The sequence below is a fragment of the Brassica rapa genome, chromosome A10 (genome assembly GCF_000309985.2).
Source record: "Brassica rapa cultivar Chiifu-401-42 chromosome A10, CAAS_Brap_v3.01, whole genome shotgun sequence".
Lineage (NCBI taxonomy): Eukaryota > Viridiplantae > Streptophyta > Magnoliopsida > Brassicales > Brassicaceae > Brassica > Brassica rapa.
This window is the reverse complement of record NC_024804.2, coordinates 20329228-20350673: the sequence shown is the minus strand read 5'-3', so window position 1 is coordinate 20350673 and position 21446 is coordinate 20329228. Positions and strand designations below refer to the sequence as shown.

General features: G+C 37.9%; 8 protein-coding genes across 11 annotated transcripts; 3 read left to right on the top strand and 5 right to left on the bottom strand.

The window, feature by feature from the left end:
* Positions 1 to 524: 524 nt before the first annotated feature.
* Positions 525 to 2228, top strand: LOC103847417 (60S ribosomal protein L4-1). The gene is made up of 2 exons (XM_009124498.3): positions 525 to 1689; positions 2016 to 2228. Exons 1-2 carry the CDS (start codon positions 583 to 585, stop codon positions 2127 to 2129), a joined length of 1221 nt encoding a protein of 406 aa, XP_009122746.1. The 5' UTR covers positions 525 to 582; the 3' UTR covers positions 2130 to 2228.
* Positions 2229 to 2398: 170 nt separating this feature from the next.
* Positions 2399 to 6000, bottom strand: LOC103847416. 2 transcript variants are annotated; one of them, XM_033281769.1, is made up of 3 exons: positions 4619 to 6000; positions 3385 to 3862; positions 2399 to 3150 (listed from the first exon to the last, which is right to left on the bottom strand). In XM_033281769.1, exons 2-3 carry the CDS (start codon positions 3853 to 3855, stop codon positions 2542 to 2544), a joined length of 1080 nt encoding a protein of 359 aa, XP_033137660.1. In that variant the 5' UTR covers positions 3856 to 3862; positions 4619 to 6000; the 3' UTR covers positions 2399 to 2541. The 2 variants fall into 2 exon arrangements, with proteins under 2 accessions (XP_033137660.1, XP_009122745.1); XM_009124497.3 differs by lacking the exon at positions 4619 to 6000 and having other exon boundaries at positions 3385 to 4338.
* Positions 6001 to 6335: 335 nt separating this feature from the next.
* Positions 6336 to 8583, top strand: LOC103847415 (F-box/LRR-repeat protein At5g02910). Its single transcript, XM_009124496.3, has 3 exons — positions 6336 to 7528; positions 7775 to 7948; positions 8079 to 8583. The coding sequence occupies exons 1-3, from the start codon at positions 6662 to 6664 to the stop codon at positions 8406 to 8408; spliced, it is 1371 nt and encodes a 456-aa protein (XP_009122744.1). The 5' UTR covers positions 6336 to 6661; the 3' UTR covers positions 8409 to 8583.
* A 55-nt stretch (positions 8584 to 8638) lies between these two features.
* Positions 8639 to 9949, bottom strand: LOC103847414 (40S ribosomal protein S23-2). Its single transcript, XM_009124495.3, has 4 exons — positions 9709 to 9949; positions 9253 to 9408; positions 9041 to 9167; positions 8639 to 8940 (listed from the first exon to the last, which is right to left on the bottom strand). Exons 1-4 carry the CDS (start codon positions 9711 to 9713, stop codon positions 8800 to 8802), a joined length of 429 nt encoding a protein of 142 aa, XP_009122743.1. The 5' UTR covers positions 9714 to 9949; the 3' UTR covers positions 8639 to 8799.
* Positions 9950 to 10131: 182 nt separating this feature from the next.
* On the top strand, positions 10132 to 12964 carry LOC103847413. Of its 2 annotated transcripts, none has more exons than XM_009124492.3 (7): positions 10132 to 10375; positions 10539 to 10997; positions 11152 to 11343; positions 11431 to 11670; positions 11799 to 12016; positions 12096 to 12350; positions 12439 to 12964. In XM_009124492.3, exons 2-7 carry the CDS (start codon positions 10583 to 10585, stop codon positions 12700 to 12702), a joined length of 1584 nt encoding a protein of 527 aa, XP_009122740.1. In that variant the 5' UTR covers positions 10132 to 10375; positions 10539 to 10582; the 3' UTR covers positions 12703 to 12964. The 2 variants fall into 2 exon arrangements, with proteins under 2 accessions (XP_009122740.1, XP_009122741.1); XM_009124493.3 differs by having other exon boundaries at positions 10204 to 10375; positions 10553 to 10997.
* Positions 12965 to 13004: 40 nt separating this feature from the next.
* Positions 13005 to 14060, bottom strand: LOC103847412 (mitochondrial import inner membrane translocase subunit TIM14-3). Its single transcript, XM_009124491.2, has 3 exons — positions 13904 to 14060; positions 13523 to 13701; positions 13005 to 13311 (listed from the first exon to the last, which is right to left on the bottom strand). Exons 1-3 carry the CDS (start codon positions 13904 to 13906, stop codon positions 13155 to 13157), a joined length of 339 nt encoding a protein of 112 aa, XP_009122739.1. The 5' UTR covers positions 13907 to 14060; the 3' UTR covers positions 13005 to 13154.
* A 1512-nt stretch (positions 14061 to 15572) lies between these two features.
* On the bottom strand, positions 15573 to 17953 carry LOC103847410 (protein IQ-DOMAIN 1). The gene is made up of 6 exons (XM_033281768.1): positions 17578 to 17953; positions 17314 to 17395; positions 16967 to 17239; positions 16654 to 16875; positions 16450 to 16569; positions 15573 to 16382 (listed from the first exon to the last, which is right to left on the bottom strand). Coding segments are annotated over exons 1-6 (1302 nt in total). The 5' UTR covers positions 17580 to 17953; the 3' UTR covers positions 15573 to 15779.
* Positions 17954 to 18248: 295 nt separating this feature from the next.
* LOC103847409 lies at positions 18249 to 21408 on the bottom strand. 2 transcript variants are annotated; one of them, XM_009124489.3, is made up of 6 exons: positions 21241 to 21408; positions 20937 to 21006; positions 20697 to 20831; positions 20543 to 20616; positions 20337 to 20473; positions 18249 to 18433 (listed from the first exon to the last, which is right to left on the bottom strand). In XM_009124489.3, the coding sequence occupies exons 2-5, from the start codon at positions 20985 to 20987 to the stop codon at positions 20338 to 20340; spliced, it is 396 nt and encodes a 131-aa protein (XP_009122737.1). In that variant the 5' UTR covers positions 20988 to 21006; positions 21241 to 21408; the 3' UTR covers positions 18249 to 18433; position 20337. The 2 variants fall into 2 exon arrangements, with proteins under 2 accessions (XP_009122737.1, XP_009122736.1); XM_009124488.3 differs by lacking the exon at positions 18249 to 18433 and having other exon boundaries at positions 19818 to 20473; positions 21241 to 21407.
* Between the last annotated feature and the right edge of the window lie 38 nt (positions 21409 to 21446).

Here is a 21446-nt window from a genome sequence, read left to right as displayed (position 1 = left end):
TTATCTTGTATGTTTACATATTATTTATTATTTTTAAAATTATATATAATGTTTTTTTTACAAAATAGTAATGTTACATTATGGAGATAAGACGTCTTTTTTTTAGTGAAAAATGGTAGTCTTACATATGTTTAATGTAGTTTTTCCATTTTTTATATTGTATGTTTACTTATTATTTATTTAAAATAAAAATGTAAAATGGTAATCGTACATATGTTTAATGTAGTATTTCTATTTTTTATGTTGTATGTTTATATTATATTTATTATTTTCCAAATTATATATAATGTTTTTTATTTTTTTTATAAAACGGTAATGTTACATTATAATCTTACATATGTTTAATGTAGTTTTTTCATTTTTTTATGCTGTATGTTTACATATTATTTATAATTTTCGAAAATTAGTAATATTAAAATGTAAAACTATATTTTATGCCATGTGTCATCTTACGTGAGAAGTTTTTTTTGCTGATGTGGACGCTTTATGGAGCCTCAAAAGGTCCCTTTTATTAGTAAGGATTTCCCCAAAAACCCTAACGCACAGCCTCGATCCCAAATCCTCATTTCCCTCCAAAAAACAATGGCAGCCGCCGCCGCACGCCCTCTAGTCTCCGTCCAAGGACTCGACGGTGACATGACCACCGACCAATCCACCACCGTCTGTTTACCAGACGTCATGACAGCTCCCGTGAGGCCAGACATCGTCAACTTCGTCCACGCCCAGATCTCCAACAACAGCCGTCAGCCTTACGCCGTCTCCAAGAAAGCCGGTCACCAGACCTCCGCCGAGTCCTGGGGAACCGGACGTGCCGTCTCCCGTATCCCTCGTGTTCCCGGCGGCGGAACTCACCGTGCCGGTCAAGCGGCCTTCGGAAACATGTGTCGCGGTGGTCGTATGTTCGCTCCGACTAAGATCTGGAGACGCTGGCACCGTCGCGTCAACGTCAACATGAAGAGGCACGCGATCGTCTCCGCCATTGCTGCGACAGCTGTTCCCTCTCTTGTGATGGCTCGTGGTCACAAGATCGAGAATGTCCCCGAGATGCCTCTCGTTGTCAGCGATTCAGCTGAGGCTGTTGAGAAGACCTCCGCTGCGATCAAGGTTTTGAAGCAGATCGGTGCTTACGATGACGCCGAGAAGGCTAAGGATAGTATTGGGATTAGGTCTGGTGTTGGTAAGATGAGGAACCGTCGTTACATTTGTCGGAAAGGTCCTCTTGTGGTTTACGGAACCGAGGGAGCGAAGATTGTGAAAGCGTTTAGGAACATTACTGGTGTTGAGCTTTGTCACGTTGAGAGGCTTAACTTGTTGAAGCTTGCTCCTGGTGGTCACCTTGGGAGGTTTGTGATTTGGACTAAGTCTGCTTTTGAGAAGCTTGAGTCTATCTATGGATCTTTCGAGAAGCCGTCTGAGAAGAAGAAGGGTTATGTTTTGCCTCGTGCGAAGATGGTGAATGCTGATTTGGCTAGGATTATTAACTCTGATGAGGTTCAGAGCGTGGTGAAGCCGATTAAGAAGGATGCAAAGAGGGCTGTGATGAAGAAGAATCCGTTGAAGAACCTTAATGTGATGCTTAAGTTGAATCCTTATGCTAAGACTGCAAAGAGGATGTCTCTTTTGGCTGAAGCACAAAGGGTTAAGTCTAAGAAGGAGAAGCTCGAGAAAAAGAGGAAACCCGTCACTAAGGTATGCTCAACGCTCTCCTCTCTCTTTACCTTGGTTAAAGTTTTGTTAGTACTTTTAAGTCACTTCTAGTGGATGGTTGTTTTCATTTTGTGCTAAGCAGTCTATACTGTGTTGATTAAGTTTTATCTTCTGTTGCATTCGTATGCGTTGCAAATAATCTGTGTGTCTGTTGATGTGATTTGTTGCTGGAAATTGTTCTTTGATTGATAAGATTAAGTTTGGAGAGAAGATCATGTTCTTTTCTGAACATTTCATAGGTTGTTGTGAATTAGAATCTCAAAGCTGTCTCATGTCTTTAACCATTTTGCTGTATTCTTTTCCTCTAGGAGGAGGCACAAGCTATTAAAGCTGCAGGCAAGGCGTGGTACCAGACTATGATCTCTGACAGTGATTACACAGAGTTTGATAACTTCACCAAGTGGCTCGGAGCCAGTCAGTAGTTCTATCGGGTTTTTAGGCAAAGATTTTGGTTGTCGCTTTATGATATTCATTTGTGTTGGATTTAATCTCTGGAGTTGTTTGGTCTTTTTGAATTTAAAGAGTATGAAACATGTTTTAAACTCTGTTCAATTATTAGTTCTTTTGCTTCTCTTTTCCCCCCTAAAATTCGCAATTTTATAAACCAATCTCTTTGATCATCTTCGTCATAACAATCAGTATTAGTGAAAGTCTATTTAAAGATCTGAATTAATCAAAGCGAATATAGGTATGCTTGGTTTTAAAAGATAAATACGTAAATATTATCAAGACATTATTCTAACAAACCATATTTTTGTAAGGAGTTATTTCATCGTCGATTTATTTAATTTTAGAAACCATACAATAAAAAGTTAAATAATAATGCCACTGATATTAATGAGTCGCATTTTTTGGCGATGCAGCAATAAATTTGACAAGCGACTTGGTACCTCCCAAAGTAGATGGGACGATAAGCACAAGCCCTTTCGCGACAGACCCAACCCAACATGAATTGAATTCAAACTTATCCTCGAACGCTAAACTCACATCAAGTAGTAATCCAACATCTGTCTCCTCCAAATGGTCACCACAATCGCAATCGCCAATCGCTTCATCTCTCGAGTGTATCTCTACCTTCATACCATGACGCTCAGTAGTAGTATTTTCGCCAGCGCTTTGTTCCTTGAGGAACAAGAATACATCCTCAGCAGCTTTAACAGATTTTTTCATGCATGCTAGTGGCGTTTTCGAGCATGTTTTGGCCCGGATTACAAGGGGTCCACCGCGGTCAAGAACCGAGACTGGCCTAGGAAGTTCATTGATGAATTTATCTCTTTTGACTGGTGGGAGGTAGAAGATTGGTTTGAGTGTGGTCTGAGAATGAGCCAAAGAGCTTTGGATTTTAGCCCATTTTTTCAAGAAATCTGTCTCAATGAGGAGATCAGCTATTAGGATGCTGCAGCTTATCCCAATTGAGTATCCACCACTCTCGAAATTAGTCACCTATTAAGATATATAAAATACCAAAAACAACCTCAACCACATTTAAAAGTTGAAAAATGAAAACAATATCAATAGAAATAGCTGATCAAAAACGTGTTAAGATATAGTATATAGCTCTAATATAATTGTTATATATATATAATATAACTCTACACTTGTAAAGTTATATTATACTTTTTTTTTCTTCTGAATACTCAGTTTATCTTATGAATAGTTTTACTGTTGATTAGTTACCTGAACATAGAACAATGGAGAGAACTGAGGATCAACTTCATCAATGTCTCTCCAGAAGACAGTCTGTGCTTCAGCTATGTTTTTGTCTCTCTTCACCATTTCAAAAAACTCCGGCAAACTCGCCGGGAACCTAGCCTCCACCAGCCTAGCGCCACTATCGTTGGTCACCACCTCCAGACCATCTTCCTCTCCCTTCACCGTCCTCCTCCGCCGCAGTCTACCACAAAGCAAAGGCTGCTCGGTCAAGGCTCTCCCTAACGACTCCTTTATCCAACCGGCGACTAACCACCCTCTCTCACCACTATCACCGGATTGCTTGTAGTACGTAACTATGTTTAGTGTTCTCCTGAATATTCCTGCTCCGACGGGATCTCCGACGGATATGGAACGTACTTCACGGTGTTGCGTCACTTCCACCGGCATAACGCTCTGTACTCCGGCGATCATCGACTTGTGGACTATGGTTTCCATTTTAGCTCTAATTTGTGAAGTTGGCATTAGTTAGTCCTCTTCTATTTATAGGAGCATAAAAAAATTATGTTTGGTTATACAAAGCCAAATCAACTTTGTAATTAATTGATTGTAAACTATAAGAGATGTGCTTTAATTTCATAAAAGAAAACCAACGGTAATATGTAGATACATATCCAATCTGAGCCGACCTGCATTTAATTGAAACTATTTTACAAATCTTCTTTATCCATTTTCTTTTTCTCAGTTGCGTAAAATGTAAGTATGGAGTTTTAATGAGCATTTGACCTTAGTCCAAGATTTGCAGTTGGATGCGGAAAGGTAGTAAGTATTAAACCGTAATGGTTGTAAACTTTGCAGTTAATGACTGGACCTCTGTTATGTTATTAGCAGTCTAGCATGTGTGAATATTCAATACGAAGTTGAAACTACATACATAACATTAATACGTTAATATGTGTATGTACTACCGCCAACTTTTTCTGTTAAAGAGAGTATATAGTATTGTAAAACACCTTAGAGCATCATTATCCTACCAACTCATAATGGGTTGCTTAATAATATAATAATAGTATTTAAGGAGATAATTTGGGTAAGAGACTTAGCTAAGCAACTTGACATTTTTCCTCCTCCATTGCAAGGCTCTTATTTTAGGGTGCTTAAATTTTTTAAAGATTCTTTTGCCAATATTATGTTCTTCAAAGGAGACAATTCAATACACAAAACATACGGCAAGAGAGGAGAAGAGAAGAAGAGTATTCACTTGTTAGAATCCGGCCATCCTCCAGGGAATAAGAGACCACCTCCTCAAACCCCAAGAAGTTATCTGCATTTCCATCATAAACAAAAAGCAAACAATCAGAGATGGCACAACTACCAAAAAAAAAGAAAAAACAGAGACTTGAAAAAAAGATAGGACTACTAAAAGTGTGTTCCATTTTTGTGGTTACACGAGAAACATAAATGGGATCAGAAGGAACATGGAAATCGAAATCTATTGATTTCAGGAAGTGGGGAGAGAACTGAGATAGAGATGAGAGAGAGAAGGAGATAAGCAACGTAGCTTATTGTTCCTAATTAAGCGACGGTGCTTGAATTAAAAGATAATTTTCTTTTTCTTTTAATCAAAATTAATCTAAGCAATCTACCTAAGCAACCTGGATAATCATGCTCTTAGTTGAGGATATCTATGAGAAGTTCTCAAAATATAATAAAATGATAAATAATAGTGTTGAGTATCTTAAAATATAGTTTTAGATATGATTAAGTACTGATGTATACTTAAACGTTATGATTAGGTGTTGTTAATTAAAAAGCAAAATATCATACAGTCTCTATTGTATCATAATGCTTTAAGTAGACAGTAGATACTTCTACAAAAAGAAAGTGTTCAGCGTCCAGCCTTCCACCTACTTTTTGTATTATTGTGAGACTGCCCAGCTAAAATTCGAACCAAATGAATTGAACCCATGATTTCCGTATGTAGACTGTAATCTTTTAATCTACTTTCGAAGCTTTGGATACTCACAATAAATGCCACCCATTAGCAACAAACTTTTATAGGTCCTCCAGCACGTAGCAATCGCGACATTGTTAGCCATTGCTTGTAAATTTATTTAGTTATTTAACCATTGCATATTTTTGTTAGAGCTTAGATGTGAGAATCAATCAAGTTTTACAAAACCAAGTCAACCAAAAAAACAAGTCAACCTCTTATACACATGACATTTTTCAAATTTTCTAGTTAGCTTTTGATTAAACACACAGAGATATACACATAACCCAAAGTTGTAAACCTATACACATTATATTATCCAGTAAAAATCGTACGTACGTACGTTCTAGCTACATATAGTTAAACGTTTCCAGGTCCGCACTATGCCAATCCTTACTGAAAGCAACTCAAACTGAGAAGTTATAGTATTGTCTTTAATGGTTATATATATTTACATTATTTTCTGATGAATACTTATGAAACAGGGTTTGAAGAGCTCCTTCTGGCCTCAACACTTTTTTCTGAGGGACAAGGTATCCGTTATGATCTTAAAATAAGTTTCTCTCAGGGACAACTACCCTTGTTGCTAGGAACATTTTCTACAAGAACTTCTCAGTGTGATGAAGAAGAAAGGGCATTGCGTTGTACGATATATTCCTAGATAATTGCTTGTATAACCAAAACTTTTTTTAAGCTGATAAACGATATACAAGCTTACTTTGACTTTTTTTTTTGTGACACATGCATTCATTTAAATTAAAAGAAGGCCTCAGGCCCATTTAAACTTGTAACAAAGTTTTGCACGAGATGTTTCAAGTGGCTTCATCACTTTCACGGACGCAACAACAAGGTCTCCACTATTCTCAAGCTAAATGATCATTTAACAACTCATAGTTCACACCAAGAATACACACACTCTGTCTCTCAAAAACCAATCCATAGTATTGATTCTCACTTATCGTGAAATCTAACACTATTCTGCAACAGTGGTTCCTAAGATGAGTCTACTTGCAAAATCAGTGTGGTCCTTCGAAGTGTTTTTTAAAAGTTTAAAACCAGATTTTGTAATAAAGAATGATATATTATGGAATATTACCTTTTAAGTACCTAACTTTTTATTATTTTCAGGAGAATATGCTAATCAAATACATAGTGACATTTAACACCACTTTCTTACACGCAAAAAGATATTTTGAGATTCGATGGATAGCCTAGCCATTGGCTGAGAACTTCCGACAGCAAGCCGGCGTCACTACCGGAAGCCGTTGAAACCCTTATCAACCTCTCCAATCATCCCTCACCGAAAACAAAATGAACGGAGACGATCCAACCGACGGTCACGATTTCATCAGCTCTCTACCAGACGCGATTCTCCACCTCATCCTCTCCTCAATTCCGACAAAGTCAGCGATCAGAACCTCCGCCCTGTCCAAACGATGGAGACACGTCTGGTCCGAGACCCCTTCCCTCTCCATCGACAGCCACAGAGTGGTCGCCAGATCGATAAACAAAACCTTATCCGCCTTCTCATCTCCCAAAGTCGCGACCTTTCACCTCCGAACATGCTTAGCCAATAGGACCCAGCACGTCGACGCCTGGATCGAGTTCGCCGTTAACCGTCACGCGGAGAAGCTCTCTCTCGAGTTTCGTGATACACGTGTCAGGGACTACGACTTCCCCGACTCCTTCTACGCGAACTCTACCGTGAAGGAGCTCTTGATCGAGTCTGGATCCGTTGTGATGAAACCTAAGTGCCACGTGTCGTGGACTTCCTTAAAAAACTTGTTTTTGAGTTACTGTAAGCTCTCTGACGATGCACTTGTCAAGATTCTGTGTGGCTGTCCTCTGCTTGAGAGCTTGGAGCTGATGTTTTGCGATGAGTTTCGATGTGTTGATCTGAGTCGTTCACCGCGTTTGATAAGATTGGAGATGGATCGAAGCGATTGGTTTCTCGGGCCAACGGAGATTGTGGCACCGCATGTGCATTGTTTGAGATTGAGACATTCTAGGCTACCGTGTAGATTAGTGGATGTGTCTTGTTTAACTGAAGCGAACTTAAACATTTACTTCTGCGATCTTGGGACCCTCACGGCTGATTTTCTTCAAGGTAACGTGGTGAAGATGTTAGCAAAGTTGCAGAATGTTGAGAAGCTTACTGTTGGTGCTACCTTTCTCCAGGTATGTTTTGCCAACAACTCTCTATGTCAGTAGAATCACATAGCCTGGAATCAATAATTGGTGTGCATAGTTGATGGATTAGTAGCGCGTAGGAGCATTTTGTTCAAATGCATAATCACATTCGAAACGATCCTTCTCTGTCATTCTCTTGTAGATGTTCTGAAAACGTGAACGTTTCTAAGTGCAATTTTGACCAATGGCTCTTGTCTTGTTCTACTTTTGTGTTTATGTGCATGTGCCCTTTAGATGTTGTCTCTTGCTGCGCTCTGTGATGTACGTTTTCCGACGCTCAAGGTCGAGTATTTGACTCTTGAAACGATGATTGTTCGGTCTGTTGTTCCTGGTATAACAAAGCTTCTACAGAACTCACCTGGATTACGAAAGCTAACGATACATACCGTGAAATGCAGCATCATATCGGTATCTTTACCAACTAAAAACCTCTTTTTATTATCCTTCTAATATACTGTTACTATGTGAGATGTTGACATTTATTTTGGATGAAATGTCTTAGTTTTTGTTATGAATATTTTGTTTTTCTGTGTCGCAGGAAGCACATTTGAACAGTTACCTGCGTTCACATAGCTTGAATCAGCGTCAGTGCTGGAGATCAAAAGACATGGCCTTCCCGGGATCTATGGAGACCATTTCAATGTTGGTGGGTAAGTACGCAGAGTCCAATCTTGTGGCTTCGTTCGTGGAGCGTTTGCTGAGAAGCACAAGAAGTCTGGAGACAATGGTTGTGCTCTTGGTGGGTTACCTCGATGCGTCAGGTTTTGAAGAGCTTGTTGCAATGGCTACAAGACTTTCTCACAAGCGCAATGTCTTCATTTCCATCAAGCAAAGCCATGTTCAAAATGTATCCAACACTTTCTCGTAAGTCGTAATGAACTTTGTATCATTAATTATTTGATTAAGCAAAAGTCATTGTTAAATAGGTGTCATAAGGCTTTAGAGTTGAATTCCACAGAAGTTTGTATGTAATCTTTGACGTTAGATTAATTGTATTTCATATAAAGTTTAAACAAGATGATAAAGAAAAGTCTTAAGAGTAATTGATAATGATCAAAAGTAAAAAATGAGAAAAACAAAAGTGATTATTTGTTGGTAAATTCAAATATAATCAAGATTCATTGAAAACGTAATTAAACACAATAAGTTCAGGAACCTTTGTTTAGAATGGAACAGAACATACGAGTTTTCAAAAACAAACTGAACTAACAAAAGGTGCTTATAACATCAAAACAAATTTCAAAAGCTTGATGCATCATCTAAGATCTAGGCTTCTCCTTCTTCTCCTTGAAGAGGGCCAAGAGTGAGACACCAGAAACCTTGACGACCTTGAACCTGACTCCGGGAATATCTCCCACAGCGTGACCCTTACGACCAAACCCAGCAATCAACACCTCGTCCTGCAACAACAACAGCAACAGAGGAAAATTCAACATTTTGACAGAAAAAATACTAATGTCAAATGATCAGTTACAAAGGCTTTAAGACGATCAGACTTACATTTTCCTCAATGTAGTTCAAGCAACCATCGTTGGGGACAAAAGCGGCAATCTTCTTTCCGTTCTTGATAAGCTGAACTCTAGCACACTTACGGATAGCAGAGTTAGGCTGCTTAGCCTCAATACCACTGCATAATCAATCAAAAAGACCCATCAGCTCCAATATCTATATACTAAAGAAACTAAAATTACAATATTTTTGATTGGCCTTACATTTTCTCAAGAACGATACCCTTGGCGTGAGAAGAACCAGCAAAAGGCTTCTTCCACTCGTTACCCTGATGAGACTTCTTGTACTGCTTGTCAGCCCACCTCTGATTGATACGAAGCCTCTTGAGCTTGCGCCCAGCTCCCATACCCCTTGTCTTACTGTTCCATATCATCACATCAACAACAAAACAATTGAGACAAAAGATGAACTGTCATCCAAAATAAGCATTTACTAGATGAAGACTCTAGAATAGAATAGAAGGTCAATTAACTATAATCAAGAGAGACGCATTGTGTCACAATCATTACAGAACTCAATGATAATCAGAAACCACAATGAAAACAAAAATGTGAATCGTGAAGCCATTTCCAGCAGAAAAATAATAGCAGACTCGATTAAATCCCTAGTAATTCAAAGAATCAGAAAACAGCAAAGGATCTAAGAGAGGTGAAACGTACCCCATGTTTGTTCTTCGAAGGAGGAGAAGATCAACAGCAAAGAGGTTGATGCGGCAAGCAAGAGAAGATACTGAAAACCCTAAACCTAGTTATATCAGTGACTCCTAATATATGTAAAGGATCCGCGATACCTCAGCCCATTTACAAATTAATCGGCCCATCTCATATTGGGCTTATAAATTGCCAATAACCTCTTTTGAACATGATGTATACATATACGCTCGTGTATAAATACTCCTTTTATCTTATTAAAGAATACAAGTCACATGCAACCTACCCCACCGTACCTACCTACAACTTCCGCCACGTCAGCCTCACACTCTTTACAAAACCCGGCTCTAGTAACCCACTCCGTACAACACCTTACAGGCTGAACCGGTCCCCCACCACTTAACCGTCGATACCACGGCAGACCGACGTGTACAAACAACAACCGTTTATTTCAAAAAAGGCAATTTCGATTCTGTGGTCCATATTTCTATTTTATTAATGCGCCAGCAAAATACGAAAAGAGGAAATTACAAAGAAACAGAGAGAAAGAGAGCTGGAGAATCTCGTCAATGGCGGAGGGTGACTTTTAACCTTAAGTAGCCACCAGTCAAATCAAGGAGGCGATGGAGAATATTGTAAAGGAAGAATAAAGTTTAGGTGGAGATACGAATCGGAGGTAAGAGAACACTTTTGTCTCCTTTCGCTTTCTTTAGTTAAAGAAAAAAAAAGAGAGAGAGAGAGATAACGATTCGTTAGTAAGAGAGCTTGAAACTCACGCTTTGTAAAGGTGTCAGCTCATTCATTTTTTAAATTTATATATATGTAACTGATTTTCACAGTGGTTCGGGTTTAGAGTTCGGATTAGGGATTTTAAAATCGAAGAATGGATGAGATTAGAGGAGTGCCTACGTGGCAGGAAGAGCTCGCGAGTCTCGTCGACGCTGGATTGCGATACGACGGCGCGCCGATCGATCTAACGGCGGCTACTGAATCCACCGCAAAGAGATCGTCGGGTTACTTGGATGGATCCGGATCCGAGGCGAGAGAGACATTGAAAGATCAAGTGACGGGGTTTATGAAGTCGTGGGGAGAGATGCTTCTCCACCTCGCCAAAGGATGCAAGGACATCGTGGAGCAGACGGTGGTCACCGAGGACTCGTACGTCGTGCGGAAGCTCGCGAAACCGGCGGCTAAAGTTTCGAAGAAGCTTAGCTTTATGAACGAGTACTTGCCGGAGGATCGCGATCCGGTTCACGCGTGGCCTGTGATCTTCTTCGTCTTCCTCTTAGCTCTCGCAGGTAAATCATCACAATGTGTTGTACTTAGCCTGAGAACTGCATGCCGTTTTACAAATAGTAACCTGTGTACTAAGCCTGATAACTGCGTGCCGTTTTACAAATGTAAGAGACTCTATGTTCCTTGCATTGTGACATGTTGATCTTTGAAGTGCAGCGTTAAGCTTTAGCCCCGAGCAGGATAGACCAGTGGCGGTGATAAAGAAACTGCGTGTACATCCCACCAATGCAGCTCGTGTACAGCTTCCTGATGGTAGATACTTAGCTTACCAAGAGCTTGGTGTTTCAGCAGAGAGAGCGAGATACTCTTTAGTTACTCCTCATTCTTTTATCTCCTCTCGACTTGCAGGTAATGGATATATTCAATTAGTTTTTCATCAGTTTCTGTTTACGTTTAGTTTTGTCTTCTAATGGTTGAAATTTTTACCTGATTAAGGTATACCTGGAGTGAAGAAGTCACTGCTTGTGGAGTATGGTGTCCGTTTAGTTTCGTATGATCTGCCAGGGTCTGGAGAGAGTGATCCTCACCGAGGTCGAAACCTTAGCTCATCTGCCTCGGATTTGATTAACCTTGCGGCTGCTATTGGAATTGATGAGAAATTCTGGTTGCTGGGTTACTCTACTGGTAGTATGCATACATGGGCTGCAATGAAGTACTTCCCTGACAAAATTGCAGGTACTAACAATGTCCCTATAACGACTTATACGTTTCATATCATTTGACACTGTGATTGTTTGCAAGAAAAACTTGTATTGGAATCGTCTAGAGTGTTGCTCAATTGGTTTGGTTTTGTGAAACTATAGGAGCTGCAATGGTGGCTCCGGTGATCAATCCTTATGAGCCAAGCATGGCCAAGGAAGAGATGGTGAAAACATGGGAGCACTGGTTAACAAAGAGGAAGTTCATGTACTTTTTAGCTCGCCGGTTTCCAGCTCTTCTCCCTTTCTTCTACCGTAGATCATTTCTCTCTGGTAAACTTGATCATCTCGATCAGTGGATGTCACTCTCTTTAGGAGAAAAGGTATAAATTTCATCAGTGGTTAGAGGTTACAAAGCAGAGACTCACGCTTGCTAACTCTGTTCTTCTTTCTTTCTTTAAGGATAAGCTTCTACTCAAAGACCCAACTTTCCAAGAATTTTACCAACGGAACGTGGAGGAATCCGTCCGTCAAGGAATCACAAAGCCATTTGTAGAAGAATCCGTGCTTCAAGTGTCGAGATGGGGCTTTACTCTTTCAGAGTTCCGCACACAGAAGAAATGTACAACTAATGGTGTCCTCTCTTGGCTCATGTCAATGTACAGTGAAGCTGAATGTGAACTTGTCGGGTTTCGAAAGCCTATTCACATATGGCAGGTAATGCATAGTTAAATCTGTAAAACTCATTTTAGTTAATCTGTCTATGTGTATCTTTAACACAAGTTTACTATTTGAGTCCTTAAAGGGAATGGAAGATCGGGTGGCTCCACCATCGATGAGTGACTACATTGGCAGGATGATACCGGAAGCTACTGTACATAAGATTCCAAATGAAGGTCACTTCTCGTTCTTCTATTTCTGTGATGAGTGCCATAGACAGATTTTCTTTGCTTTATTCGGAGAACCAAAAGGGCAGCTCGAGAAAGTAAAAGAAACAAAGGAGACGCTAGTCGAAACAGAGGCCGCACATAAGGACACTAGTGCTGCTACAACAACCACCAAAGAGTAAAGAAGTAAAGAGGTGGATAACTATAGAAATGATAGCTACATTTTTTTTTTTTTGCTTCGGATTCTATAGGGCTTTACACCAAACAGAATTTTATTTTGGATCACATTTTGCATTCTACAAGCAGTGGTGAATGAGAATCTGTCAATGCTTTTCTCGTTCTGATGTTACAGTTGTCTGTCTGATGGATTCAGTCCAATTTCGTATAGCACGTCTGCTACTGACTACTGTCACACATTTAACTAAAAAGATTTCTCCTAGTGTCGCAGTTTTTGTTTCTGTTAGTTAATCATGGATGTGTCAAGAAAGAACCCATAAAAAATGATTCTTCATATATATCAAAATCTTGAGCATCTGCTTCCGAAACATAATAATGAGATACAAACAAGATAAATGGTATTAAATTCAGAAACATAATCAAATGAAAAAGAGTTTCATATTGGGTTTGGTATCAATCAAAAAGCAGAGCCGGAGTTGTTGGATTTGCCAAGCAAAATATCTTTGGCTTCATTGATCTTGGAAGCGAGATAGTGACTACCTCCAGCGTCAGGGTGGTTTGCAACCATCACTCTCCTGTGAGCTTCTTTCACCTTCTCAGCCACAACCCTCTCCCTGTTATTATTGTAAAACACCATAAACAAAAACACACAGTCAAACCACTGGAGAACGCTTACCCAAATCTTTTTATAAAGTTCTTCTCATAATTTCAAAACCTACTAAATCAAATGTGCAATTGCCTTTTGTCTGATTTATTAAACATACTCTAGCTAATGTCATCTTTTTTTTTTTTCAATTTGAGAAGCAAGAGGAATGAATGACAGACCTAACACCAAGAATGAGAGCCGCTTCACGCCGCGTCATGGCAGTTTGAAAACCACCTTCATAAAACCTGCGCATCCTAGCCGCGGGTGGCCTGGCCTTGAAGGCTTGCCAAGCCAGTATACCGTATCTACCAGCTAAAGCAGCTGCCGCTACAGCAGCACCTGCAACCATTGGCGTTTCCTGTATAACCAACCACAACGACAAGCAAAACGTCAGATACAAAATATATATAAAAAAGGAACCAACATGGCTTTGGAATCAAGAAGAAGATGAGCAAAGATCTATCCTCTCTGTATCCAAAATGAAAAGCACCAAAACATGTTCATGATGAAGAACATCGGGATTTAACGGAAACAAGGGATAGATAGACCCAACAACTTACCATCGTTCACGTATCAATCGGATTAAACAAATGATAATTTCTCCAAAAAAATTATCCAATTGGGGGATGCGGATGGGTTTAGGGCTCTTCTAGAGGAAAAAAAAACGAGGAGGTCTGCCACGTCCTCTCCTTGTCTTAATTTTATACTAGATTTTGACCCGTCCTTGAAAGGGCGGGTATATTTTTGTTTTAACGTTTTTGAGAAATAACACTTTTATATTTATGTTATTTTTTGTAATCGTATTTATATTAAATGTTGATTTAATTGAATATAATTTTTGGTAACTACATTAAATATGTCAAACTGCATAACTATTCACATACTATATGCATTTCAGATTTTTTTAAAAAAAAATTATAAAGTTTGCAATATATTATATTTTTTTATTAATTACCTAACATAATAGTCAAAAATATCCGTACTTAAAAAGATCTGAAAATTAAAGTCTCATACTCTATTAGACCTATATACTTAAACTTTCCTTAAAAAATGTTATATCCGAAAACCAATATGAAATTCAACCTGCACCGAAAACTGAACAAAATATTTGAAAAGTGTTTGAAAAAGATAAATTCTAATATATTATGTTATATATCTATATATATGGTTAATATGGTCTTCAATAACTTTAAGTAAAATCACATTTAATAAATGTTGTTAATTAAATAACTTATTTAAACTCTGTTAAGCTAAATGAGTTTATATAAATTTTCTATTTCTATTAAAAATCCAGTTAAACCCTATTAAATCTTATTTTAACATTATGTGCTTTGTAAATTAATAGAGAGTTAAGTTTTTTAACTCTGAAACCAGAATATTATATTTAGTTACATAAAATAAAGAATTATATTTCATTTTTGAAAGAGTAAAACATGGGAATAATTAGTTGGACATAACACTTATAAATTGGCATGATTCTAATTTAATAAAATAGATTTAAATTTTAATATACGATTGTTAAAAAAACAGTATATGATTTAAATAGGCTAATATATACCTTAACATTCATTAACTATGTTGATATTAGTATTATTATTGGGACTGTGTTAATGGTGTTCATATGGGTCCTAATTTAATATGGTCCATAATAGATTAAAATGATAATTTGCTCTAATAATTATAATTCGAATATAGAACAGTGTAATATAATTAAAAAGAAAAAAATGATGTCAGAAAAAAGAAAGGACTGATTATTGCTGAATGAAACCGTAGACTTTGACATAAGTGGGTCCGGAAATGAGAGAATCAAATGGAAGTTATAAACAAAATCATGGTTATATAAAGAAATAATAAGTGGTGCAGTTACAAAAAAATGACCCGTAAATAAAAGTTGGTTATATAAAAAAGTAATAAATGATGCAGTTATAAAAATTACCCCTAAATAATAGGAATACATAATTGAACACAACTTTTATCAATTGGTCAATCTGCTGTTTTAATAGAATAGATTTTGAGGTCGGTTAGGTGAGTCAAAGTCAACACCTTCTTCATCTTTCAGAGGATCGTCTATAGACTCCTAACCCTGTTTTGTAAGACATCGTTACGACCTCATATTTCAATTCATACATTCGAATAAAAATGCTGCAGAAAAATAGAACAAAGATGTCGCAAATGGCGCCATAGAAATGGATTTGTCAGTATATACAAAATCTATGAAATATTCAACAGAATAAAATAAAAATTTGAAGTTATAAGGTAAACTTTATCGTCGAATAATCAAATTTGTAGTAAAATTTTAAATAACAGACGCTTACACTCTGCACAAATGAATTATCAAATGAAAGGGAACACATAACAACATGCAACAACAATCTCGGACAGATCCATAACGTGGAAAATATATCTTCTTTTTTTTTAAGACAAATCATAAATAGCTTAGCTTCCTCCTCCATTGGTCACGGCAACGTCGACACTTTCCACCTTAGGCGGAGCTGAGAACCTCCTTGGTTTAGGCAACGCATGTGAATTCGTATAAGAGAGGCGTTTCTTAGCCGACGCCTTGTCAGCAACCCCATCGTTCTCCTGTGTGATGGTACCACCACTTAACGGACTCTGCGGCTTCAGCCTAGCTCTAGCTGATTTAGTGGTAACCATATAGCTCGGTAGAGCCTGTGATCCAGCCATACTCTCGTCATCTTTGACTGACGAACCACCGATGCTGTGTCTACGGTTCCTCTCGGACAGAACCGAGATCGTGCTTTTGGCGTCGTCCTCGTCTTTGGATTTTCTGGAGGATTGGTTTAGTCTTGAGGGAGTTGGAGGAGAGAAGAAACTGTTTTTGTTTTTGTTTTTGTTTCTTGGAGTAGTGCCACCTCTTGCGGATGATGGTGTGGTAGGTTGAGTTAAGTTATTGTTTGGTTCTTCCAATGGCCGACCAGGACCAGCCATCCATCTCTCTAACCAGCTCCAACCCCATGTCGGATTGCTCGGATCCATGAACATCGGATTACCAGATTTAGAATTGTTCTTCCAGTTTTGCTGCAATACATGAAACATATTAATGTTATGTGTTTCACTTTTTAATTGTTATATTTGATGAGATTACCTGATGAGTGTAAGCATAAGCCAATGCCCTTTCTCTTCTCATCGTTGCCTCGTACTTGCTCAGCAGATTCGCTTCAACTTTTTCCTTTGATTGAATGCTATCATTCCAGTTATCCCCGTTCTAAGAGAATGTATTAGCATAAGTCAGATTCGCTCAAAGATTGTAAAGTGAATGAGATGAAATTGTAAGAAAAGAGTGACTAACCTTCAAGCCAGCAAGCTCTTTGGCATGCTTCTGAAGGAGTTGTTTCTGGCGAGCTTGATTCTCTTCTGACATCCTGATTCTCCTAGCTCGGATTTGGGACTGGACACGGGAGAGAGTCTGCATACATTTTAAAGTGTTTGCAGCTTGACGTTTAACAGCAGATCCTTCCATCAATGTCTTAAGCCTCACCAAACCCCTCATTGCGCGTATTGCTCTTTTTGCCTTGTATCACGCAAAGACAAAAGTTAATACACCACAGCGAAACAGAACAGTAAAACAAACAACTGAAAGATCCAGGAACCAGAGAACATACCAAATAGCCTCTGAATACAGTCTGGATCAAGATTGCAGCCGCTTCTTCGTTTGACTTTCCAGCAAACCGAGCACGAGGACGAACCACCACCTCAGGAGGAGGAGGAGCAGAGGATGAAGATGGGACTACAAGAACATCAGTGGTCGTAGCATTCACAGGGGAAAGATTCATGTTCCGTTCAGCAACCACTTCAGCTACTCTCACCTCAAGAGGAGGAGGAGGAGATTGCCTGACGCCATTTGGGCTCTCGGGTGATTTGTGCTTCTTCGACTTCTGAAAAAAACATCAAACAACAAAGATGTCAAGAGACATATGAATTTGCATAAAGTCACTAACTTATCCGTTACCTTTGAATCTGGGCTGAATGCTTTCTTGACGCTAGAAAACCATTTTGCCTTGCCCATCCCTTCACCGTCCTCTGTTTTGATCCTTCACAGAGATTAATTAAAACAAAAAATAAGTTATTTCAAAGAAAATTTTAATCTAGTAGTGATCTCAAACACATTCCTCCTGAGCAAACACTCAAGAAGATACTAAGCTTAAATCAGTAAGATTATTGCCAGATCTCCATATCTATGAGCTAAATTCTTCTGTTAAACTCAATGACTAACATAGAGAAAAGCGTACCTGCGGTAGACAGCAACACCAGATCTGTAAGAAGAGGAAGAGCTCCAAAAGTCTTCACAACAAAAGTCTCGAGAAAGTCCAACTACTTCAAGGGCGCTGCTCTGTGAGCTAACCGGTGCAAGAAGACGATAAGGCTAATGGGAGCGGGTGAGTTTTAGATCTTTGCTGAGGTGCCTCTTCTTCACGTTATCATTATTGCCGAGAGAGAGAGAGAGAGAGAGAGGAGACAGAGGAGGATTCAAAAGGCTGTCAGTGAAGGTGTTTATGTGTGTGTTTGTGCGTGAAGCCACTTATTGGCCCCTCCTATGGATCCCACTTGCCTTTTTCTTTTACCAGCTTCTTCTTTACTCATTTCTATTTAGTTTTTTTTTTCTAAAGGTAAACTTGTTGCCGTGATAAGTTTGATTCATTAAGGTTCATTAACTTGTCAATGATGTCAACGATAGCTATATGAATCTTGTTTTTTCCAACAAACATTTAATGAAGTTATAACAAAGATTAACGATGTATTCAAATGACTTAAAGTTTGTCAAGATGTGGGATCGGCAATAGAGTGACCATCTAAATTTACAACTGATAAAAATAACGTTATCCAGTAAGATCAGTTCTCTACGGCTAAAAAGCTTTGGAAGCTTATTCGTCTTTAGTGGGGGTAAAACTGATAAGACACCGAAATATATTTTTGAATCAACATCGTTTTCTCGCAAAATAATTAGCATTAGTATAACATCGTTTAGCTAAAACACGCTTACATAACTAGAAGTAGAACCGACAAAACATGTGAACAAAAATATCCTCCAATGAGACAGCCGTTAAATACAGTATGCTCTACTAAGCCACCTGTATAATGTTAATATTATCAGGATTGACAAATATCATGAAAATTAGTGGATCATTATTCACCACGTCCTATTTTATGGTCAGTTCCACCACAATTACTATAAGCGATTTATTAAAAGTTTCAATAATTTTTTTTACAAATTTGAAAGGTTTTATCTATGTATTTTTTTCCAAAAAAAAAATTAGAAACTAGAATTGAATGTTCCATTTGGCTTTATCCCCCGACTTTGATTTCTAAATAAAATTCCAATAAATGAGTGATCAAATAGTATATTTGACATATATACCTAAATTCATGCACCAAGGAACTAAATGATTATTGAAACAGTATATAGTTTGTGATATGGATTAAGTATACCTGCCTAGATCATTGACTATTTTGGAACCAAAAGATAAGCCCAATGAGTTTTCTTATCACTGGCCAGCTTGTAGTTGTACCAGTCTTCTTACTAATTTCCTTATTAAAAACGAATTTGCATTTTAAATTTCCCATCACTCCATGTGGCGTCTTCTCTTAACAGAAAACATTTTTAAATAATAAAGCTGTTCTCATATTATCATATATGAATATAAAACAAGTGAGAATTAGCCGTTGGAATTTAATAATTTCAACTAAATATGCGATATTCCAACATTTGTGTATGTTTTAAAAATATGTTTCTGATAATTTATAATATTTAACTTATCGCCAAAACTGGTAGTTGATTTGGGGATATAGACATTCAACTAAAGTATAATTCTATCATGTTTGTCACGAAAATATGAATCAATTTGTTCCCTTATGAAACGTTTATTCCGTCGCTCCACTTTTTTTTTTTTGTAAAATACTTAAGATAATGTGCGAGGCATTTCCAGGAGTCGCTCCACTTTGTTTTTCGGCAGCAAGTGAAATATATATATCGACAAACCTTATGTTTATATTTACTGTTTTAATTTTGACTAATAATATTTATAAACCAATAGAAATTAGGAAACAAAAGCAAGTGTAAATTGAACCAAAAATCGGCTTGGCGTTATATGCAATGTCAGTGGGTCATGTAAAATAGTCAGGGCCGTTAGCATGTGAATAGATAGATGAGCCAGAGAGTTTGGTAACGACCCGACATCATGTCTTGTCGTTTTGCAACATAACACAACGGTAGAACATTTTTATTTTATTTTATGTTTTTTTTGCTGAAGGATGACGGTAGACGATTAACTAACACTTAAACCTCACTATCATGAATAACCCATACTTTTTATTGCAGTGAATCTAATTGAATATAAACTAATAAACTTATTCAACTCTTTTTTTTACTAACAAATACTTTTCTCTATGTTGTTTGAATTGTTAAATATTATTATTTAAAAATAAGGTTGTATAATAAAGGCAGTAGAGAAGATAGAGCTAAACATGTAGATGATGATTACAAACTAGTAGTACGACCAGGAAAAAGAGGTTGTATACAGTTTCCTTAAAAACAGTAGAGTTAAAACAAGAACTAAAAACAACATCAAAGATCAGTAAAGAGGATGGGAAGTCACTGGATTTTAATGGAACTAGAAATATGCTATGATAGTATTATTATTTCTGAAGATTCGGTGACTCAATAGAGCAACATGCATATTATGCAGATACTTGTCTAATTTCTTAAATCCTCATGACTGAGTCTCAGGTAAAAAAATTTGAATGGGTTGGTCGCGGAGTAATTAATCCGAGAAGGTTCATGATAAGATTGTTCTATGTTCCCTTCAAGACATCATATAAGTTTTTAAACTGGGCAAGTCTAAATTTCCCAACCAAACATATATAGTTGGTCTAAGGTAATAGTATATATAATCAGTTCTTAAACCACTCGGCAGAAGATAATCTGTACTTAGTAATGGCTGATAAGTACGTCCTATATGGGTTTTAGATTATTACCTCAAGCCTCAATGTTAGGATTCTGAATCAGAAAGCGAGCGTTGTGCAAGAGGGAAGTAGTCTCCTCGTTTGATGCATCAAGCAAACGCAACTCCTTGATCTCCTCCTGCCACTTCTCAACATGTTCCTTGTGTATCCTGTTTCATCTCAACATCTCAAATTGTGGTACATACATAAACCTTATAGAGTCTCTTTTCCAATCTTACATGATCAAACGTTCTTCAAATTCGTTACTCAGTTCCTTGAACATCGTCTTTCCTGAATCCAGCAGATTAGAAACCTACAGCAAGCAGAATCATAATCATCAGTGATGACGAAAATAACAATAATGCGTTGTGTAATTCATCAGAGAGCTTTTACAGTGTGAGTGAAGCTCTCAATCTTGTCGAGAATTTGAGAAATGCGAAGTTCCATCTCATCAGAAGCAACAAGTTTCGTCTCATTCTCATCAAGCCTCATTCCATCTCTCGTCTCTCCTTCTTTCTCCTCTTCATCCTATCAAAAATTTTCAAAAAAAAAAGTATCTAACTAAATCCACTACTAGAGAATCAATCAGATCATCATAATCAGAAGATGATCAACGGAAGATAAGAAACATACAGATGGTTTCACGCGTTTACGAGACCCTCCGTCTCCTCCTTCCTCCTCCATTTTCAGTGATCACCTAAACCTGCAGCAGTTGGAGACGATTCTCATGAACATAAGCAGGTTTCGATTAAGGATTCTAATCAAATCGATGGAATCCATCACTACCTAAAGCATCGCAACAGATTCTCGATTCCCGATCTAAAACTGTATACGGTAATTAACATCCAGAACTATCAATCTACTCTGAAGATTCTACAATCGAACCGAAAAGAGAAACTAGATCGAGATCGACAAACGAAACAGAGAGAAAACTTACGATTTAGCAAACGCGATGAAGAAGAGCGAAGAATCGCTCGCTCGCTCGGGAGGAGCTTGAGAGAAGAAGATGAAGGAGGTTTAGTGTGAGCGCGAGTGTAGAAAATGGGAAGCAGCGAGCGACGAATTAACCATTTGAACATTTAAGTTTGGTATAATTAATTAATATTTTAATTATTACGAGTATAAAACCACCACTTCCTCATT

Bases quoted from the DNA above. Each gene is read 5' to 3' on its own strand.
- LOC103847417 (XM_009124498.3), top strand. From the start codon at position 583: ATGGCAGCCGCCGCCGCACGCCCTCTAGTCTCCGTCCAAGGACTCGAC. The intron at 1,690-2,015 runs GTATGCTCAACG...CTTTTCCTCTAG, and splicing joins AGAGGAAACCCGTCACTAAG to GAGGAGGCACAAGCTATTAA.
- LOC103847416 (XM_009124497.3), bottom strand. From the start codon at position 3,882: ATGCCAACTTCACAAATTAGAGCTAAAATGGAAACCATAGTCCACAAG. The intron at 3,151-3,384 runs GTAACTAATCAA...ATATCTTAATAG, and splicing joins CTCCATTGTTCTATGTTCAG to GTGACTAATTTCGAGAGTGG.
- LOC103847415 (XM_009124496.3), top strand. From the start codon at position 6,662: ATGAACGGAGACGATCCAACCGACGGTCACGATTTCATCAGCTCTCTA. The intron at 7,529-7,774 runs GTATGTTTTGCC...TGTGCCCTTTAG, and splicing joins TTGGTGCTACCTTTCTCCAG to ATGTTGTCTCTTGCTGCGCT. The intron at 7,949-8,078 runs GTATCTTTACCA...TCTGTGTCGCAG, and splicing joins TGAAATGCAGCATCATATCG to GAAGCACATTTGAACAGTTA.
- LOC103847414 (XM_009124495.3), bottom strand. The intron at 9,168-9,252 runs GTAAGGCCAATC...TTGATTATGCAG, and splicing joins GGTATCGTTCTTGAGAAAAT to TGGTATTGAGGCTAAGCAGC. The intron at 8,941-9,040 runs GTAAGTCTGATC...TTGTTGTTGCAG, and splicing joins TGAACTACATTGAGGAAAAT to GACGAGGTGTTGATTGCTGG.
- LOC103847413 (XM_009124492.3), top strand. From the start codon at position 10,583: ATGGATGAGATTAGAGGAGTGCCTACGTGGCAGGAAGAGCTCGCGAGT. The intron at 11,671-11,798 runs GTACTAACAATG...GTGAAACTATAG, and splicing joins CTTCCCTGACAAAATTGCAG to GAGCTGCAATGGTGGCTCCG. The intron at 12,017-12,095 runs GTATAAATTTCA...TCTTTCTTTAAG, and splicing joins CACTCTCTTTAGGAGAAAAG to GATAAGCTTCTACTCAAAGA.
- LOC103847412 (XM_009124491.2), bottom strand. The intron at 13,312-13,522 runs GTCTGTCATTCA...CAATAATAACAG, and splicing joins GCTCTCATTCTTGGTGTTAG to GGAGAGGGTTGTGGCTGAGA.
- LOC103847410 (XM_033281768.1), bottom strand. The intron at 16,570-16,653 runs GTTAGTCACTCT...ACATTCTCTTAG, and splicing joins AAGAGCTTGCTGGCTTGAAG to AACGGGGATAACTGGAATGA. The intron at 16,383-16,449 runs GTAATCTCATCA...CATGTATTGCAG, and splicing joins CTTATGCTTACACTCATCAG to CAAAACTGGAAGAACAATTC.
- LOC103847409 (XM_009124489.3), bottom strand. From the start codon at position 20,987: ATGGAGGAGGAAGGAGGAGACGGAGGGTCTCGTAAACGCGTGAAACCA. The intron at 20,832-20,936 runs GTATGTTTCTTA...AATTTTTGATAG, and splicing joins GTAAACGCGTGAAACCATCT to GATGAAGAGGAGAAAGAAGG. The intron at 20,617-20,696 runs GTAAAAGCTCTC...TGCTTGCTGTAG, and splicing joins TTGAGAGCTTCACTCACACT to GTTTCTAATCTGCTGGATTC.